Source organism: Anser brachyrhynchus (assembly GCF_964034855.1).
Source record: "Anser brachyrhynchus genome assembly, chromosome: 16".
In the NCBI taxonomy this organism is placed as follows: domain Eukaryota; kingdom Metazoa; phylum Chordata; class Aves; order Anseriformes; family Anatidae; genus Anser; species Anser brachyrhynchus.
Genome location: NC_137734.1, coordinates 1,068,308 through 1,088,662, shown reverse-complemented (window position 1 = coordinate 1,088,662; position 20,355 = coordinate 1,068,308). Strand labels below are relative to the sequence as shown.

The following is a 20,355-nucleotide window of genomic DNA, read 5'->3' as shown; positions in this document are numbered from 1 at the left end:
ATGCACTGGGTTTTAAAAGGTTGTTTCTGTTCTGTTAAAGCACAGATTGGAAAACTTAACCTGCAAAAGCCATACTTGGAGGCTGAGATGGAACTGACGAGAGCGCTGGTCCTGGCTGCTCACGGTGGGTTTCACTCCCAGTGGTCCAGGCGCTTACTACCTTCTTAAATTCCTCTTTCTTTTTGAACCCAAGGGCCCGAGGGCCTCCTCACGGGCACAGCGGTGTCACAGAGCTTACACAGAGCTCCCAGAGAGCTCCCAGAGCTCCCAGAGCACTCTGAGCTCCTCGGAGCCGCGCTGAGCCCGGCCGCCCCTCGGCTGATCCGGAGGCAAAAACCCTGCCGATAGTCCTGTCCATACTTTTACGGCTTGTATTTATTTGTACCATCTCTTCGGCCTAGGAACGTAAAGCGACCCTAAACACGACGTGTAATAACGCCGGTGAGGTTTATGGCATCAGAGCGCGCCCGTTTTCACCGTCAAGCTGTGAGGGGGCGGCCGGGCGCGGGGACTTCGGGCTCTACAGAAGCCTCGGGGCGAGCTGCGGGGCCGTCAGGCGCTGAGCCAAACGCCCCCGAGCCGCGGCGGTGCCCCTGGGGGTGCCGGGCCGGGCCCTCAGCTCCCCTCAGCCACCAGGCGAGGCCCGCAGCCTGCCCGCCATGCCGCGCAGCGCGCGCGGCGCCCGCTGGGAGCTGTAGTCCGCCGGCTGATCCCGCCCCGCCACGGCTCCCGCAGCGGGGACTACAACTCCCGGCAGCCCTCGCGGTTTGTTTTCCTTCAAACGGCTCCCAGGCCCGCCGCGCGGCCCCGCCCCTCGGGTGGCGGCGCGCGGGGCCCGCCGTGTCCCGGCGCGGCCACCGTCGCCGAGCCCCGCCCCGCTCCCCCCCCCCCTCCCGCGCCGAGCCCTTTGACCCCGTTGTTATGCCGGGCCCGAGCCGCCGCCGCCGCCGCCGCCTCCTCCCGTAGCGCCCGGAGCCGCCCCCGCCGCCCCGCCCGCCCCGCCCCCGCCGCCCGCCTCGCCCCGCCCCGCCCCCGCCGCCGCCCGCCCGCTGCCGCCTCCGCCGCCGCCGCCGCCGCCCGCCCGCGCCTAACGGTCCGCGCCGCGCGGGAGGGAGGGAGGAGGAGGAGGAGGAGGATGAAGGAGATGAAGCAGCGGAGGAAGAAGGAGCGCACGTGGGCCGAGGCCGCCCGCCTGGTGAGGGGGGGGCGCCGCGGGGCCGGGACGGGCCGGGAGAACGGGAGGGGGGCGGGGGCGGCACCCCCGGAGCGCCCCCAGCCCCGGGCCGCCCCCCCACCCCGGGCCCACCGGGACGGCCCCTCGCGGCCCGGGCCTGGGGGGGGGGCGGCCCCGACACCGGGGGTGTCCCGGGCCCGGTGCCGCCTCCAGGCCGCGGCGCTCGGCGGGGGGCTCCTGGGGTGGGCCCCGGGCTCGGGGGGTTCCCGGGGTCCCCTCTGCCCGCAGCCCGAGGGGCCCGGAGCCGCCCCGCGCTGGGAGCCGGCCGCTGTCGGCCTCCTCCCGGCCGGTTGGGGCTCGGGGGAGGAGCCGCAGCCCCCCGGGGGGAGGCCGGCGGGAGGTCCGGTCCCGGTACCGAGGCTGGGTCTGGGCTGTCCGTGCCGGTGGCCGTACAGAGCCTTGGGGCTGGCGTCAGTGGGACCGGGAGCCGTTTCCTCCCGGGGGTCAGGAGGTGCAGCCGTGTGTGCCCCCAGCTCCGCGCTCTGGGGACGTTTGTGGAGCCCTCAAACTTCCCAAGCGGGGCCCGCACAGGCGGGGTGGCTCCCTGCTGGCGTCTGCCCACCGCAACTTCCCCCTGTGAAGCGTTTGAGCCGCGTCCGTCCTGAACCCAATTTGTGAACAAGGGAACATAACAAAACCAGCTTGGGCACCTCACAGGTAGCGAAAGGCGAACTAACGAGCGGGCTCCTCTCGTCGTGATGGTGCGTGGTGAGGGGCTGACGGCCACCACAGCCTGGAAGCGCCTCGTGCTCTGGCCCCCGGGCAGCAGCCGCTCTCCTCGGGGCACCCTGAGGTGGATCTCTGCAGATCCCAGGTGCCGACGCGCGGATCGAGCGGCGATCCCGCCACTGCTGTACGGGCGTGAGCGGATTGCTGCCGTTACCTCCGTCGGCGGTACTCAGCCGCTGGTCTGCGAGGATATGGGCGTGCTCGCTACGGAGGAACGGATTTACAGGGCTTGAGGGTGTTCTCCTTGCTTGTTTTTGTTTGTTTGTTGGGCTGTGTCGTTATCATGTCGTAACGTGGTGAGGTTATGTCTCGGAGGGCACGGACATCAGAAGGGGACAGCACGGGCGAGGCCGGCTGAGGCTCACCTCACACCGAGCGTTCCTGCGGTGCGGGCTTGGTGCGTGAGGCTGGTTTGGATATCCGAGCGCGTTCTTGCTGCTTGCCAGGGAGAAACCTAATCAGACAGGCATCTGTCTTCCAGCAACTTGCATAATCTTTTGTGTGAAAATGATAATGTTTTTGACCAACGTGACGTCGCTCGAAACAACTGGGAAAGGGTGCAAGCAAGCCTCTGTAGAACTTGGGTGCGTGAATCCGGCGGTGTGGTGCCGCACCCTGCGCTCCTGGGAGGCCCTGGCTTTGTGGGGCGCTTGGCTGCGGGCAGTGACCCCGTGGCTGGAGCAGCGCTGGGTGATCTGGTACAAAATCCCCTCTCGTTCAAATGTCCTGGGCTCTGAGGGATGAAAAATCCATATTTATGGGCTGCCCAGAACACCACGTGTGGCTGGGTTTCTAAGAAGCCATTCCCTGACGTACCTCCCCACCCTCGTCGAGCGATGGGGAAGGAATCTCTTCACAAACACAGCTCTTCTCACCTACTGCTCTTTTGGCTAGAGCCTCGGGCGCAGTCACAGTAGGTGCATGAGATGCCTGAGCCTCAGCAGCATCTTAGAGCCATTGAAGACCCAGAAATAGAACTATCTCCTACTAGATTATCTACTTAGAGAGACCTGCAGTTGCGTAGCTGCACTTCCAGCTTGCAGGACTGATTGTAAATCCACTAAAAATAGATCTTTATTTAACACTAGGCTTACACATGCTCCCTGTCAAAATGCTTTTAATTTTCCTTTCTGACGCACGCTATTGGATTCTGCATTCCTCTCAGTGTTTCCGAGAATCACAGGCAAAAGTGCTTTTTAGTGTTGCTGCTCCTACGGAGCTAATATCATGCACATTCCATAAAATAAGCCTTTAAAGATTCATTCGAACACCCAGAGCCGTGGAACCGTCGGACAAGTGCTGTCAGTGCCAAACACCTCCACCACTGGTGATTTCACGGGGGGAGCGATGTGAGCCTCCATCGTGACGGGCGTAGGAACCCTTGACTGTCAGTGCTACAAATCGTGGAGGGGAAAATCCTCGTGGGTTGGCTGCGGCGTCGCTTGTGCTGAAGGATTAACATGGCACGGGCAGCTTCGGGTTGGGGTATGGTTGCTGGAGGCTGGGCTCCGCTGGCTAGCGATGCAGGATCTTCTCCCAGTGCTTCCGTTAAGTAGTCTGTACACTTAATATAGCTGTTGATTGGAAATTGTTCCCCTGAGCGCAGATTCTTTTATCTTTATGTAAATGCTCATTCATGCTCAGTTTTAGGCTGCGCTGTGTCTGACACTTGAGAGAGGTTTTGTAAGCTGTGAAGAATTTCCTTGTTTTTTCAGCACAGGCGTCTTCCCTTTTGTGGATCTTGCATCTGCCCCTGGAGCGATGTGCTTCCCCTTGTCAGCCTGTCCCTTCGGAGTGATGGGCAGTGACAGATTACGAGGGAGGCACAGAAGAATGGTAACCGACAGAGGTTTTCTGATTGGTGAAGGAAAAAGTGTGATGGAGCTGTATTGACAGGGAATTAAAATTGTTTACTCTTTAAAGAAAAGACAAAGAAAGTGATAAGCTATATTCAAACTCCTTGTGTTTTCACTGTGTGTTATCTCAGGGCTTGTGGTTGTCCCCTACCAGGTTAGCATCACTTATTCGTGTGATCTTCAAGCATCTGAAAAATCCGTATAGGGTGGATGTCATTTAAGAAATTCCCTAATCAAAAACCGTGGCTGAGCTCTACAGTAATGTGAGGTTGTTTTTTTCCTTATTTGCAGAGGTTGGGAGGTAATATGGAGATCCAAGTGGTCCCCTGCATGGCGTTTTTTGGAAGTGTCCCGTTCGCACAGCCCCGCAAGGCAGGCAGCAGTCTCTGTGCCTTGACACGTTGCTGCAGTGACTCAGTTCTAGATGCTGCTGATGTAACTGGGGCATTTGGGTTCCTCTGCTGCTTCTCACACAAGTCAAACTGAAAGCCAGTATCATGTTGTGGAGCCCTCTGAAGCCTGGTGACAAACAAAATCAGGATTGTGCATCACTGTAGCCATTACATTTGGGGAATTTAGATCGTGATTGTGATCAAAAAGTTCCAGGCCCAATACCCGTTGCCACTTTTCTTGGCTGTTTCGGGCCATGTGCAGTTCTCGCCCTCGACCAGACCCAGAGGTCTGCCGTATCAGTGTCTTGCGTTCAGGGAGCAGCCCTGTCTGCTTCGGTGGGAGGCAGAGGGTGCCAGGCAGTTGTAGGGTTATCCGCTTCCAAAGAAACGTGGTGGTTTACATCTACTGCAGCCTTCTTTTGGTCATTGTTTCCTGATGATGGGGGTAATCTTCTTATCGCCAAAATGTCCGGTCCTCTTTCTGTGTCATTGAAATTCTGATTTCTAGATTCTTTGGAGCAGTAAGTTCCACAGGCTTTAAAAATAATGAATGGCCTCTTTAATCCTTCATATGTAAGTGGCAATTCTGCGCTTCCTATGATATATGAAAGGATGAGATGTTATTTATTTTATTGCCTTTTTAATACCTGACTTTACTCGTTTGCTTTCAAAGGCAAGCAGTCAAAATCTTTTTAGTGTCTACCCATAATTTTTTCCATATCCTTTACCGTTATCGTAGTCCTTTTCTGAGTTCTGTCCTTCTCTGACAAGAATTGACTCTTACCCGTGGTACCCTTCTTGAGGTGGAGCGAAGCTGAGATGAATGCAGTAATCCAAGGAAGGTACGCTTCTGAATTACGTAGCTGGACAGTGATATTTTTATTGCCAGAAAAGTACTGGATTCTCTGCTGAGAGGTAGGAAGGACGTGGTACGGAGGACGTTTTCCATCGCTGAGGACCTCTGCCCACTGTACAGAGTTGCAGGCTGGATGTGGTAGCAACGTGGTCTAATGCAGATTGAAGTCTGGTAAAGCTCCAACTGGCTTTCGTGTTATGGCCAAATTCTGCTGCTTTTTTTTTCTTCTTTGTCTTTATATTTCAGTTAATTAGGGACCAAACGAAGGTAGGCCTGTTGTAATGCTTACCGTCATCTTGAGGTAGCCTGAAATTTTTAGCATTTGTCTTTTGTAGATAAAGAAAGTTCTAAGTGGCATAGCATTGTCTCTGAAGCCCGGTTTATGGAGTAGTTCCGAGAATATAGAGGCAAGTTCTGTGATGACACCCGGTGTTTCTGTCTCTTCAGGTGCTGGAAAACTACTCGGATGCTCCCATGACCCCAAAACAGATTCTGCAGGTCATAGAGGCTGAAGGACTAAAGGAAATGAGGTTAGTATTGGTGATCTCATTTAAAACAGTGTGTGTGCATGGAGGGTGAGGAGGCCTCATACAAAGCCTTGGCTTGTTTCGTGTGATTCTGCCTCATCTCTAGCCCACTTTTCTTCCTTTTTTCTCTTTCCAGCGTGGTAATTTCAGATTACGTTACAGACATTTATATACTTTTTTCATTGACAATAACTGGAAGCTTTTCTTGGATTTTTTGATAACATAGAGAGCCCCCTTCATCCACCTATTGTGTAATAAATGCCCGTTGCGGATTTGATTCCTGTATTGTGTTGCATTTGCCACTCATATGTTTCTCTCGTAAGTAGCTCCTGGTACTTTCTACTATTGTGGCTCTAGTAAGTTTAAGTTCTGTCTCCTTTGATGCTTCATTTCTAGAGATTTCTAGAGCAGACATTATGTAGTAGGAGACTCAGAAAAGTCTCTTTTGTTTTATATTACTGTCCTGGCTTCTGCTCAGGTTTTTGAGCACTGTAGTGGTTCTTGACATCGTGCAGAGGATATGTCCTTTTCGATCTGGAAAAAAAATGATGTGGAACTTAGGAAGCCACAGGAGTGGGAGATTACTTTCTTCAGTTAGGTTCCTGTGAACCTCTATTTCTGTGAGCCAGTAGAAAATAAAGATTGTCTTGCACATCAAAGAAAGTAAGTAGCCGTGACAGTCCAAGTGCCTCAGTTAGTGCTGTGTGGCACCCCACCAAAAAAATAAAGGAAAGGATGAGGGTTTGAGGGCCAGTGGCAGAAGAAGCAGTCTTTTCCATCCGCAGCCTATTGACTGACTTCTTCAGAAGCCAGATGTGCAGACTTTTTCTAGTCATGCTTACCTCCTCACCTTGATTCTGCGGACCGTTTCCCACCATTGGGTTTGCATTCTTTGAACCTGTATTCTAACCAGCTACAGAAAGTAAACTGATTTCTTCTGGGACCCAGCAATTCAAAGTGTTAGCTTGTTTCTGCTCCGTATTTGTATGTGAAGTCAGGAAACAGCTGTGATGGTTTGAATAGTGAAAAACTTTGATGCATGTAGAGGTGTCGCGGGTGGGAGTTACCATTGTTTGGCGAGGTGCTGTGCCACCGCGTTGCTGCATCAGTACCGGAGCTGCTGGAACACCCAATTTGTGGCTTGGGATCCGTACCGAGTAGATCTTCTGTGGTTTGGATGCGGGTGGTGGTATCACAGCCCTGAGGCAGGCTTTTAATGAAAACTGTCATATATCTCTGTTTTAATCAATACCCTGCATCTTTCTTAGATCAGCCCTGTTGCTTAAGCAGGTAGATAGCTGAAGCCCTATGTGCACAGGCTGTCCTGTGCTACAGGTAACAGCAGATCCATTCTCTCAGACCTTAGTTATTGTGATGTTCTCCCGGTTTTGACAAGTGACCTGTCACAGCAGGTAGCTAAGGACCGAACTTTGCAGCATGCGTCATGCTTAACCCCACCGAGCTCCATCATTTGTTTAGAGGCTGGTGGTTTTCCTTTGGGATGTCTGTTTTCTTCCCGTTATTAATTCTCTGCTTTAAGCAAAGACTGTTTCTTCGCAGCATAATTGTTCAAAGAATACAGGCAGTGATCCTGTCTAGCTAAATATGCGGCAGACTTTCCTGGTCCTTGAATAAAAGGCCTTCCTGAAACTCCATTTCCTGAAGGAAATGGCTTGGCGACTCAAGATGTGGTTTTCCCAATCAATTTAAGGCAGTGTTGTCCAGGTCCGGGGTAACGCCAGCCCGTCGGAAGGGTCCTGGCCCTTAGTTGTCCTACACGCCCTGCGCACGAGCTGGGACGTTGGCGTCCAGCACCAGAGCTGAATTCTACCTCCTGGGAAAGTTTTAACTGTTTGGTTTTTCTTCTTTGGGGCAAAAAGCATGGTTTGGGTTTTTTTGTTTTATTGTTGTTTTGGGGGGTTTTGGTGTTTTTTGCCATTCTAAGAAAATGTGTTCTGTGTCTGGTTGGCTTGCTGGGTGTTCCGTTAAATACAGAAGGGAAAGCACTGTCTAACAGGCCAGAAGGCTGGAAATTTTTTTTCATAGTATCTAAAAATGATTGAGGGTAATTTCCTCTGTTGCTGAGGCTTGTGAATAAACACCCAAAAACCAAATGCATTGAGGGTGGAAACAGAAATTGTTCTAAGTGCTGTTTTCAATTTGAGAGTGATTTTCTTTGAAATGTTTTGTCTCAATCCAATTTTCAGTTTCAGTTTTAATAATTTTGAAATCAATATTGCTTTAATGTCTCTTCCAGGTAACTTTCTGCACGCACATGTGTGACTTATTGGAAAACATGAGGTTACATGGCACAGAAGTTCCATCAGTGTGAGCGTAGGCTGCTCTAATCACAAATGGCAAAACCAGGCTGGTACATAGGGCTTGACAAATTAGTTCATCAGACCTTTTATATCTAACTCTGCCAGTGCAGTTCTGTCTATTAGGAAAGACATTTCAGAAATACGTGTATAATTTTTGCTGACTTTTTGTTTTTCTACTGCTGAGTAAATCTGTTTTTTAGTAAAATCAATCCAATTCTGAAAATTTGAAGCAAAAAAGGAAGGCAAACGAATAATACAAGTTAGGAATGGCTAAAGAATGACCAGGAGTAACTTCAAAATTAGCACGACATTTCCTGTTTTCTGCAGATTGCTTTACTGCGATGTGTTGAGGCTAATTTACAGGTCAAACAGGAAAGCAGTAATGCTGTTCTGACTGAAGAGCCTATCCCATAAGGTTAATAAGTATCATCTTTGTTCCCCTAAGTCAGATAAATGATGCTAATTTAAACAGATCTTTCAGGCCGTTTTCAGCCCCCCTCCCTTTTTTTTTTTAAGTTATTGTCTGAGTCTCTTTCCTGCCTTCCTCTTTTTCAGTGGCACTTCTCCCCTGGCCTGCCTCAATGCCATGCTCCATTCCAATTCAAGGGGAGGTGATGGACTCTTTTACAAACTGCCTGGACGGATCAGCCTGTTCACGCTCAAGGTAAACGTTGAGTTTCTACTCTCAGGTGAAGGCCAAGGTGCAAGTTCTGCTTGTTATGCATAGCTGAGTGTTAAACTGTTACTGAGTATCATGTGAGCTGAATGTGCTGCGTGTGAGATCATCCTGTGAAAGTATGTCTGGAATTCATTATTTCACTTTAGTTTGTACCTTTCAGCTATATTCAGCCATAGGTGATAAATTCATTTTAAACCCCCTTATTATTTCTTGAATTGCACAAGCAAAATAAATTCTTATTCCGGTATTTGGAGTTCAGCTCAGGTGGCTGATTATCAAAATGGTCCTGTTACACTCCTTTTCCAACGGCCACAAGGGAACGCGGCCAGCCGATAAATTACATTGGTCTGAGAACTTGTAGCTCCGAGTAAAATCTCAAATGGAAAATGTATTTTCATTTTCTCTGTTTGGTTGGTGTTTCACTGCATTCTGTGTACAGTTAGCATCACCATCTTCCTCACATCTCAAGGTCTCTCCGAAATGTTTTTTATTTTAGTCTATTGTCCCAGTAATCATAAATGTTGAAAATATTTCTGGTGTCAGGCTTTTCTTCTGCATTGTTTTGTACTGTTGGATTCCCTGATAAATATCAGCTTAATAGACACTGGTATTTTGGCTATTTAATTTGCATCCTTTTTTTCCTGCTGTCAGAAAATTTCATTAATTTGTCATACTTTACTGAAAACAGATGGAATTGAAATGGCTTTGATTATACAAGTAGTAAATGCATCTACTAAGCTTTCTATCTTAGTAGTTGGCAACTCTGGTGATACCTGTTCTTTTAGTAGTAAGAATGAGATGTTTCTCTTCATTAGAAACTGCTTGCTTGTTTCTTGCAGAAAAGCGTGATATATTAACCTTATGTATTTTGGATATATTTGAGTTATTCATCTAGGAAGTGTCTGTGAAGTGTGCTGATAGTTTGGATGACTTCCTTCCATTAGGAGCCTAAACATGCTTAAAAATATCTTACTGCATCAAAGGGATTAAAATAGGGAAGATAAAAAATCTAAATTAAAAGCTACATCCACTAAACCATCTGTTCCCATTGGCTTAAGTGGTAGTTGTTGGGAGGAAGGACTGTAGTCACCTGAGCTTTGTTTGCCTGTTTAGAAGGATGCTCTTCAGTGGTCTCGGAATCTGTCTGTGCCAGAAGGGGATGAACTGGAGGATACAGCAGACGCAGAAAGTTGTGAGTCCAATGAAGCAAGCACTGTGAGTGGTGATAATGATGGTAAGTGTCTGATAATGTTAATCTTAAGTTATAAGCATCTACTTCTGTGTCTGACCGAGTGCCCGTCTACTTCAGTGTCTCTTGATGAAACTTCCTCTAATGCCTCCTGTTCCACTGAATCTCAGAGCAAGGCATCCTCTACTGCCAGGGAGAGCAACAGAACAGCTTCACAGGTAGGAAAATGTGGGACTAATGGAAACACACAGCCTCTGAAGGCGAGCTTTCATTGCTGCATGCTGTTGGGATTAGCATGATGACAGGGACTAGGTGTGCGCAGGTGCCTCAGGGAGAGTTATGGGCATGTCTCCTTAGGTGAGAAGTTTCTATGACATGGAGGGATCATATACAAGGAGATAATTTTGAATACTCTGCTATTTGTAAATGTAATTAATGACTGACGCATGAAGATTTACCTAGGAGCTGGGTGGTTCTTTGGGAAATATGGTACATGGATGATTAACCTGTCTTTCTATAATGTCTTTGTTTCTTTGTTTTGTTCTTGTTTTCTTTCTGGACCACAGACAACCAAACAAAAGAAAAAGACCGGTGTAATGCTGCCACGTGTTGTTTTAACACCACTGAAAGTAAATGGGGCGCACATGGAGTCTGCATCTGGTGAGCATTGCTTTTGTTTTGGTGATTTTTTGCAATGACTATGTAGTTAGCTTTTAATCAGTAGTCCCTAATCGTAAGTTTGACTGAGGGCTTCTTTAACACTTGCTGAGAATGCATGTGACTGAGTTGTGCTGTTAAGTATATGTTTATCTCCATCAAAATAGCTGGTAACTGGACGACAAAACCCTGTAATAGTGGAACTGTTGTTCTTAGCAGGTAATTTTTGTATGCTAAAACCACTCTGCAAGTTGGGCTTCTGCTACTCTTTGCATGGTTTTGTGAGATTGTTTTGCTTTTAGGCTTCACAGGAAGGCATGCTGATGGGGAGAGCAGTAGCACATCCAGCAGTAGCAGCAGCTCTTTGGCCCTGTGCAATGCCACCTTGCGCAGTAGAACAGAAATAAACAGGGATCCGCCACAGCTACTGAGAGGTATTCGAAAGCCCACGGCTGGTAAGTGCTCCTGATTAAAGTTAGGAGAAAATCATCCATAAAAGCAGGCAGCGTTGAAGTCTGTATATTTCCGAGAAAAGAACACCAGCGATCTCTTCCTTTAGAGGGCATATGACAATCTTAAGGCTCTTCATCTGGACCTTCCTGTCTGAACCACAGTGAGCCAGTTGTTGAGAAGTTTGCCTAGTCTGAAAATCAGTATCAAGAACTGTACCTGAACATGACAAAAATATGACCTCATATCAAAATTCCACACGCATGCTTACTGTTAATTAGCATGGTTGAGGGAGCCATTCTTCACACTTGAGTACTAGAGTCTTTACTCGTTTTGCTGCAGTAGTTTATGATGTGGGGTTTTTGCCCATAATGCTGAAACGTTTTGGTACAATAATGTTTATCATATTTGCCTGTCCTTAAACTACAGGACAAATGAAACGAAACAGGGGTGAGGATATTGACTTCGAAACACCTGGTTCCATTCTTGTCAATACAAACCTGCGAGCTCTGATAAACTCCAGAACATTTAATGCGCTCCCATCGCACTTCCAGCAGCAGCTTCTTTACCTCCTTCCGGAAGTTGACAGACAGGTATGAAGGTGCAGTGCTTGGGTGTTTTCCACTCGCCATGTAGCCTCCTGCTTGCAGAACATCTGAAGGCAAATGTTTTCTCTTTGACCTGTTTTTGTCCTGTTAGGTTGGGGCTGATGGGCTGATGCGTCTCAGTGGCAGTGCTCTGAATAACGAATTTTTCACCCATGCTGCTCAGAGCTGGAGAGAACGACTAGCTGATGGTGAGTAGGTTTGCTTTCTTCTGTGGTTGGAAGATGGGTACTCATCTTGTGGGCTTTCTTTGTTTTTCTCTTACAGTTAGCAAGTGGAAATCTAGTCCAGTTTGGCTGTATATCCGGCTGTATTGCCCCCAGTTTTTATCTCTTTTTTTCGTTAAAATCAAAGATACGTTTTCCTTAAGTGCCATGGGACCTTCAGAACAGAATGGCGGAGGTGTAAAGTAATGTTAGACTTATCTTCTGTTAAATGGTGACCTACATGTGGTAAAATAGAAGTTGTTTCGTTTTTTTCAGGTTTGCTTGAGGGTGTGTGACTGTTGTCCTTAAGTAGTTGCAGGCAGCATGTAGATCCGTAGTAGGGTGGAGAGCAGCATGATAACAGAAGATCTGTCCTTCAGAGGGAGAGGGAGCTACTGTACTATACTATTAAAACAAAAAAAGGTTACACTTGCAAAATTGATTTTGTGTGGAACTGAATTTCAGTATCTTGCTTTCATGTAGGTGAATTCACGCATGAAATGCAAGTTCGAATTCGGCAGGAGATGGAAAAGGAGAAAAGAGTGGAACAATGGAAGGAGAAGTTCTTTGAGGACTACTATGGACAAAGGTAAGAAATTTCGCCTCCTTTGTCCTGTTGGATCTATGCTTATGAAGGCGGCAGAGCGTTTCTGCTTGTGGTTACCTGAGAAGATGTGGCATAAACTCCATGTAAAAATGTAGTTGTGGAGTGAATCATTTAGACTGTTGCTTCAGGGGAATCCTTAAGTGGAATTGGCTTGGTCAGAGCAACGTTTTATAGCCTATTTATTTTGTTTTCGAGACAAGCGAATACTATTTGTTTTCCATCACAGATCTTTACATTTTCTTATTTTCATCATTCCCTGTGACAGTAATGTGGGATAGCAGATGTACAGGTTATCTCATTGCAGACTGACTTAATGAGGTTTTGATGAGTCTCTGCTTTGTAATGTGTATGTTACTATGTATAGTGGTGACAGTACAGCTATAAATAATAGATGAAATGCTTAAATTAGGATGGGCTTTAGCTTTTAACTAGTTTTTTTATTTGCCTCACAGGTTGGGCTTGACCCAAGAAGAATCCCAAGAGCAGAATTTGGTGCAAGAAGATGCTGAGAACAGGACAGGACTGTCTGTTAAAGGAGAAGCAAGATTGCCACGCGGTCCTTCTACACGGCAGAGAGATGGGCACTTCAAGAAACGCTCCCGGGCCGACCTGCGATGCAGAGCCAGGAGGAGCCTGTACAAATTACGTGAATCTGAGCAAAAGGAGGCTTCCAAAGAGACTGCCTCTGTGGGACCAGATTCCTCTCTTCGTAAAGAGACCAAACCTGAGATGGACCTGAAGAAAGACGATCCGACAAGCGCTTCTACTGCAGCACTGAATCCAGAGAGTTCAGAACTGCATCTCTCTCCGGAGACTTCCAAGTCACACAGTAAATCCGAAGATCCGTCATTGGCAGCTGCAAGCAGAATTCCTAGTTTGCCCCAGGAGAACTCAGCTCGGGAGTCAAAGGACCAGAAGAGGAAATGCTTTGAGGAGGCTGCCTCTGCATCCTTCCCCGAAAAGAAGCCCCGGCTTGAAGATCGTCAGTCCTTTCGTAACACAATTGAAAGTGTTCACCCAGAAAAGCCACAGCCTACTAAAGAGGAGCCAAAAGTCCCACCCATCCGGGTAGGAAAGAGAATTATAGCTGCTTGGTATCTCAGGGCTGTCATGCTTATTAGCGTCAAAACATTATTGAAATGTCAAGCGTTGTCATCTTAGCAGAAGTAGTGGAAGGGTTTCATTGGCAGAGCTGGCGAAGTACCTCAGATTACCACAGGTTACTATCTTGTTTAGAAGGGCAAAGAATGGAAAATCATTCCAAGGTCTTTGCACAAGAGCGCAGGGTAACCTTGACTTTGTTTGCATTTCTGCGGATACAGAAATCACTTTTCCTGAAACTAGCTGACTTATTGCTAAAGAGACCTTCAAATCATGTTCTTTATCCTGTGTAGTTTCCCAGTTCCTTTCCTTCGGGGGCAGAAAAGTATTCCTTCTGACTTTTGCTGTTTTAACTAGAGGCATCCATCTTGCTAGCTTCAGAGTAGTCATCCTGATGTAAAGGAGACCATTTTGATTTCTAAAGTTCTGAAAGCAAACCACCCGTTTCAATATTCATCTGCTGGCTCTGGTAAAGCGGTGTTAATACTAAGTGAGCTTTACATATCGCGTGACAGAGCGCATAAGCAGAGGTTACGGGAACCATGCTACTTCTCTGCCAAAGTTTGTTTTTAAGTTGGAATTTTAACTCTTTATACTGAATTCTCATAACAAGAATTACGATGAACAGATGTTAATAAAATGCATTTCACTGTCTGTGAATAGTCGAGCGTTAGAACTAAGTGCTTTTCTCTTTCTTTCAGATTCAACTTTCACGTATTAAACCACCCTGGGTGGTTAAAGGTCAGCCAGCTTACCAAATATGCCCCAGGATCATCCCCAACACGGAGCCCTCCAGCCGGGGCAGGAGCGGGGCCAGAACACTCGCAGACATTAAAGCCCGTGCTCTGCAGGCCCGAGCCCAGCGAGAAGCTGCTACAGCTGCCATCGGAGGTGGGGGCGGCCCAGGCGGAGGGAGAAACACTGACGAAGGAGGTGGCAGAGGAGAATCCAACAGCCACACAGAGCACAGGAGATCAAAGAGAACTCATGGAAAGCGTTCGTCAGATCTACAACGAACACAATTACTGTCGTCTCTCCGTCTAAATGGAGAAAAGGCTTACTCTGAGATGGCTGCTCAGGCAGCTAATGTGGATTCCTTTTCTTCAACACAAGACTCCTTTTCTTCAAAGAGTGAGGGAAGCGGCAATCCGGAACGCACTGCAGGCACTAGCTCAGGGGAAGCTCAGCACGTGGATGGCTCACCTAGCAGGCAGTTCTGTGATGCTGTGACTGGGTCATCGGCTGACAGCGCAACTTTGGAGAGGCGGGAGGAGAGCCCTGAACAGGTCCTCTGTGATGCAAGGACTGAAACCCCAGCTTGTGTTGCATCAGAGGAGAGGCAAAGTACAAAGCCGAAATGCCTGGTTCCTCCAGTAAACGGTCTGTCTTGTTGTCAGGTTCAGGGAACTGTCATCAGTCCTACAGGAGATGGGATTCTGTCAGAACTCAAAGATGGTAGCTCTCCCCCAGTACAGTTGGATTATCATCCTGATGTAAAGGAAAATTCTTCCAGTTGTCCTACTCTTCTGCCAGAATTGTCATCAGGTGGTAAAGAATGCCATCAGCCAGAATGCCACGAGCCAGAAGTGATATCTAGATTTAGATGTAATGGCTCTGAAACATTTGTGGAACAGTGTACGAGAAATGATAGTGATAACTCCAGAACAGTGACTACTGGAGTGGAGAAAGTAAAGCCTGCACGGTATCAGTTCACACATGTGCAGGCAGAGAGAGAGAGTGATGGCAAAACAAGTAATGAAGAACAGAATACAGAGTCTCTGGTGAAATCCTCTTTATGTGAGGACTTCATTTCTCAGAGTAGGATAGATACCTCTGAAAAACTTGTGCAGCTGGGAGAGAGGTGCCCCAGAACAGAACCAGAAGATGTGTGTCAGCCACTGAGAGAGACTCAAGAGTTCAAACTGAATGGAGATGATGAAATACAGAGTACACACAGTGAGACAACAGATACTGCTTCGGATTTTGAAGCTGACGTAGCTGATGAGAACATAGAGATGGATATATGTTTTAGAAGTGTCAGCTGCAGGGAGGTAGCCAGGAAAGACTCCTGTCAGAGCAACGTTGAGAGACGTGACAGAGTTAGATCGAAGTTACCTGTGGAAACAGATAGTCTGGCCTATGTTGTGGACTTCCCTTCAGTCGCAGTGATGAGCGCTGCACCTCCACCTCAGAGATGGGGGCCGCGTGCACCATTGCCCCCAAAATCCGAGAGGCTGTCAGGTTCTGCTCGGCCCATGTCCTCAGTTGAAACCAACAACCCTTTGGTGATGCAGCTGCTTAAGGGGAACCATCCGCTGGAAGAAGTCATCCCAGGATCTCAACCCAGCGTCAAGCTGGAAGTTACACAACCACCTGCAGACAAACAGTCGGAAAGCCTCTCCGTGCAAGTGGACAGAGGTGGCAGTTGCTATTTTGGCAAAGAATCTTCTCCAGATGTACAAGTAAAGACAAGCGCCCTAAGCAGGAGTGATGACTTCCACTCGGTGAGATCTTCTGTAGATTCCCAGGAAAAGAAGCGGGGACCAGGGGCGGCGTTGCCTAGAGCAGAGGATATGGAGAATCAGTCTATTCCAGAAAAACATTCCAAAATTGACTCAGCTTTAAGCTGCCAAGACCAACTAGCAAATGTGGCAAGTGCCTCTCAGAAGCATGAAGAGATGAGCCCTCAGGAAAGAACGTTTTCTTCCTGTAGCTTTGAAGAGCAAAAGGAAGTGTCCAAGAACCATTGGGTGCCGCAGCGCAACCCACTAACAAATGTTATCACAAATAAAAGTCCCGAGAAGTTGAACCCATCTCCAGAGCCTCCGTTTTTATCTCCAGATATAAATTCTCTTGATCCAAAACAGACAGGGAGTACACCGGCCAATAAAAATTACGTTGGAGTTCAAGGCAAAAAGCTCTTTGGTTCTGGTTTTCCTTGCAACGCCAGTGTTAGACTACATCACTCGAGGGCTTCAGATCAAGTTTCAGACATGGGGACCTTGGCCCCCAGCAAACAGATTCCTCTGGCCAAGAGCTGTGCATCTGGAGAAGGAATGCCAGGTGTAAGGGAAGAATGGACTTCAAAGCAGCACATGAACACCACGGGAGAAATAAGAAATGAGAATGCGTTGGCATGTGACAGCCCAACCAAGAACAGTGGAGAGAAGCAGAAGGACGCAGCACAAAGCCCTGTGGAGCTAACCGAGCACTTGCAAAGTGTTCCGCTGGTTATGGACCTGCCGTTTCTTAAGTTTTCAAGGGAACCAGGGAAAAGACACAATCACCCTTTGGAGCCTTCTTCCATACCTTCTCAGTTCAATATCAAACAAGCATTTTATGGGAAGCTTTCTAAGCTGCAGCTTAATTCCACCAGCTTTAATTATTCATCTAACACTCCAGCTTTTCCCAGAAGTCTTGCTGGAAGCATGATGCAGCTAACCCACAAAGCGAACTTTGCTGCAAACCATAATACATCCCTTTCTGTGCAGATGTTTGCTGATAGCAGCAGTGTTGAAGAAATATCGTTCAAGTGTTCGTGCAGCCTTAAAGCCATGATTATGTGTAAAGGCTGTGGGGCATTTTGTCATGATGACTGTATAGGACCCTCTAAGCTTTGTGTATTGTGCCTTGTGGTGAGATAATAAATTATGGCCATGGGACAAATTGTATATTCAGTGTGTGTATTTTGATAATGACTGATCCTAAAACCTGTACACAAAATGCTATTCTGTTTATAGTAGAAATGCTGTTACACTTTGTTTTGGTGAGGAAAGTTGACTTGCCTTCCCGCTGAAATCTACAGCGCAAAACCCTTTCTTGCTCACGACTACTCCACTGTCTGTGGGCTGCGCCCCACTGGAGCGATCCTTCTGCTTAACGCTGTTGTGGAAATACTGATTGTGCTCTGGTACACATGCTGAGGCTAACACCTGGCCGGGAGGCAGTTCGCTGTGGCAATCCGTGGACCCTCTGTAGAGGAAATCTTTACATCCAAAGGAACTGGAACAGGGTGTTTTCTATTTCAGGGCTGCGCTAGGCTAGCCCCTACAGTCTTCCACTCTCCCCTTCTGCCATCTCCATTCTCGGTTTGTGTGGGAAGTACCACTGCACAGTAAGTGCAAGCAGAAAGCTGCTCTGCAGGTGACGGTTCTGTACGGGCTCTGGATGCTGCAGGTGAACGTAGTGACCAGTGAAGCACTCTGCAGGTGGAGCTACGTGCAGCTGACCAGGTACTGGATGGAGCCAAGTGAGAGGATGCAAGAAGAAAACAGGTGGCGTGTGCCAACTGAATGCCTTCTGCTGGTCTGCAGGAAGACGCGTGGGCCGTGGAACTGTGTGCCTGGCTGAACTCTTGGACCAGCTGCTGTGACTGCCTCTTTTGGCTGGCTGTTGCTACAAGTTCGTGGGGAAAGTCAAAGGTTCCTAGAAGCTCGTTTAGGTGGCCAGCGATCTCTGTATTGTAGCTCTGCAATGAGGACCTTAACGTGACAGCATCTGACCACTTGCAAGTGTCTAGCTGTGCATCTGTGTGACGATCATCTAACATTTAAAGCAGTATTTTTTTTCCTTTTTTAAAAAATATTTTCATTCTTGGATGTATAAAGTGAATTATTTGGCTCCTGTAAGTATCCTCTATGCATCTGTTTGATCATGTATTTATATGTTGTACACAGTACTGGCCAACTCTGTAAATGGATGTAATGTACATAGAACATAAAGGGTTCTTTTTTTCCTTGGATTTTCGGGCTCTACAGCAGTATTGCATTAAAGTGGTGTTAGTTATTAATCTGCATCTGTAGTCAGAGCCACTGTATCCTGTCTTACCTAGCGTGAGGCTCAACATGCAAAGGTGACTCTCGGTTCTGACAGCCTCCTCCTCTGCCCAGGGCTCCGTGCTGTGTTGTGCAGGTAGACTGTGATGTAGAAGCTCGAGGACAACCTGAGGGGCTTTGCTGAGCTGAGTGTGCTTTACCGGTCACTCCGAGCTAGTTGCCAGCTGTCGCTGTAACCGCACCTCCCAGCGCTCGGCGAGAGCTGCATTGCAGGAAGGTGAACGGCCTCGTGCAGCCGTGGACTGGCAGAGAGCAGAAACTTGCCTCTCTTCCTCTTTGGAGTAATTACTTACCAAAAGTGAATTGCTTCAACGGGGGCAAAAGTCGGCTGTTCTTTAAGCACACAGTAGCAAGAAGTGTGGGGGTTTTATTTTTATTTTTTTCTGCTTGTATCGTATCTTTTCTAGCTCTATCCTACCTCCCTTCACCGTGCACTTTTTTTTTTTTAACTGAGGTGCAAGCCTGAGGGATGCAACAAGTGTAGTCTCTGGAAGGGTTTATCCGTAATGCATCTGACAGTCTCCTATTGTGGAAGGAAAGAGGTGACCAACTCCTGCGTGCACACGCGTGCCCTGGGATGAGCTGAAACGCAGTATTAGTGAGGTCGGAGCGGAGGTGTGAAACCTGCTTACCAAAGATCGGGAGCAGAGCTGGGGTTCTCTGGCTCTGTCTCCTTCGGGGCCACTGTAGTGTACAGATTGAAGCGGTCTGGTTTGCAGAGCCCTCCGGGGGGGCCTGCTCATGTATGTCCCTTGTGGTATTGGAAAAATAAACATTCTGTAAAACCTCCATTTGTGGTTTCAATCCTCTTTTTCTGAAATCATCCGCTGTGCTCTTTAAGGCAATATTGCTTTTTCTTTCTTTCTTTCTTTTTTTTTAACTGGGAGCGCTGCAGAGCTTCTCAGCTCAGATGATTAAAAAGGGGGGTGCGTTGTTGTCACAGCCTCATCCCGTCGTGTTTTATACACTTGCAGATAATTGAAGACTGTGCGCCTGCTGCAGACACTGCGTGGCTCTCGGGAAGTAGGTGCTGTAAAGGCTCACTCAGAAGCCATGTGGGTGCGGGGTGCTGCTGGAGCGAAGTTTGCACGAGCCCCTCCGCAGTGACGGCGACCCGAGCCGCCTGCCTCCCTGTGGCACCGGGCAGAGCCTCTGTTCCTGCTGTTGTACAGCTTGTATGTTGTGGTACTGCCTGAACGAGTTGTTGAGTAAATGGATCTGGAAACGTTTCCAAAAGCATAGCAATGAGATAGCAATTATATTGTTTTTTTGCGTTTTTTTTTTTTTTTTGAAACTACCTGTAAACTTAGTTTATTGATACGTTCTCTTTTTTTTTTTTCTAGGCAGGAAGCATTTTTAAAAAGAATAACCTGAAAGATCCCGTTACGTGCCTCGCTTCTGGCCTCATTGCGTGGATCTTCCCCAAGGCAGGTGGCGATCTCATGCAGCGGGCGGCGGGGCTGCAGGGAGTGCTCGGATCCCTGCGGCAGCGCAATGTGTAACGTGGGTTCTGTAGTGCTGCAAAACAGCCGTGGCAGTGCTCCGCTCCCTGAGCTCCACCGCGTAATTAATGCCGGGCTGTTTGCGTGCACAAGCGTGGCAGTAACGGAGCCCACATTCCTTGGTCTGCTTGCTTTAAAAATAGCGATAAGACTGTAAGGCGGGGGGGGGGGGAGCAAAAGCTGAATGTTTGCTCCGTTGGAGTGCAAGGAGAAGCTCTGTCCTAAGCACAGGGGAAGGTTAAAGCTCTGAATCCCTCGCGTTTGGAGATTTGTCTCCATGTAGCCATCGGTCCTAGCTGCGGTCTTTCGGCAGAGGCAGCCGGCTCGTCAGAAACCCACGGACCTCAGCTGGCTGAACCTCAGCTGCTGCTGCTCCAGGGGTCCTGTCCGTGAGGGGAGCCGTGGGCTGGGGCAGCGGCTGCTCTGGCACCGGCTTGGGAGGAAGAAAAGGGGGCTTGGGAGGGAGAAAAGGGGGCTGGGGCCTGGGGTCCTGCGCTGGTGGTGTCCTGACTGGCAGCCTGTGTCTGCAAACACGGGTGTCCTTAAAGATACCCAGGTAATATAAAAGCTAAAAGCAAGGAATGCGAAAACTAAGTTGTTACTTAAGGG

General features: G+C 48.4%; 1 protein-coding gene across 2 annotated transcripts; it reads left to right on the top strand.

The window, feature by feature from the left end:
• Window positions 1-1,021: 1,021 nt before the first annotated feature.
• Window positions 1,022-19,035, top strand: ASXL1 (ASXL transcriptional regulator 1). 2 transcript variants are annotated; one of them, XM_080558683.1, is made up of 12 exons: window positions 1,023-1,195; window positions 5,515-5,597; window positions 8,471-8,579; window positions 9,708-9,828; window positions 9,904-10,001; window positions 10,350-10,443; window positions 10,743-10,895; window positions 11,320-11,483; window positions 11,590-11,686; window positions 12,185-12,290; window positions 12,761-13,376; window positions 14,111-19,035. In XM_080558683.1, exons 1-12 carry the CDS (start codon window positions 1,136-1,138, stop codon window positions 17,051-17,053), a joined length of 4,644 nt encoding a protein of 1,547 aa, XP_080414809.1. In that variant the 5' UTR covers window positions 1,023-1,135; the 3' UTR covers window positions 17,054-19,035. The 2 variants fall into 2 exon arrangements, with proteins under 2 accessions (XP_080414808.1, XP_080414809.1); XM_080558682.1 differs by having other exon boundaries at window positions 1,022-1,195; window positions 9,708-10,001.
• The last annotated feature ends 1,320 nt before the right edge of the window (window positions 19,036-20,355 follow it).

Bases quoted from the DNA above. Each gene is read 5' to 3' on its own strand.
- ASXL1 (XM_080558682.1), top strand. From the start codon at position 1,136: ATGAAGGAGATGAAGCAGCGGAGGAAGAAGGAGCGCACGTGGGCCGAG. The intron at 10,896-11,319 runs GTAAGTGCTCCT...CTTAAACTACAG, and splicing joins TATTCGAAAGCCCACGGCTG to GACAAATGAAACGAAACAGG. The intron at 12,291-12,760 runs GTAAGAAATTTC...TTTGCCTCACAG, and splicing joins GAGGACTACTATGGACAAAG to GTTGGGCTTGACCCAAGAAG.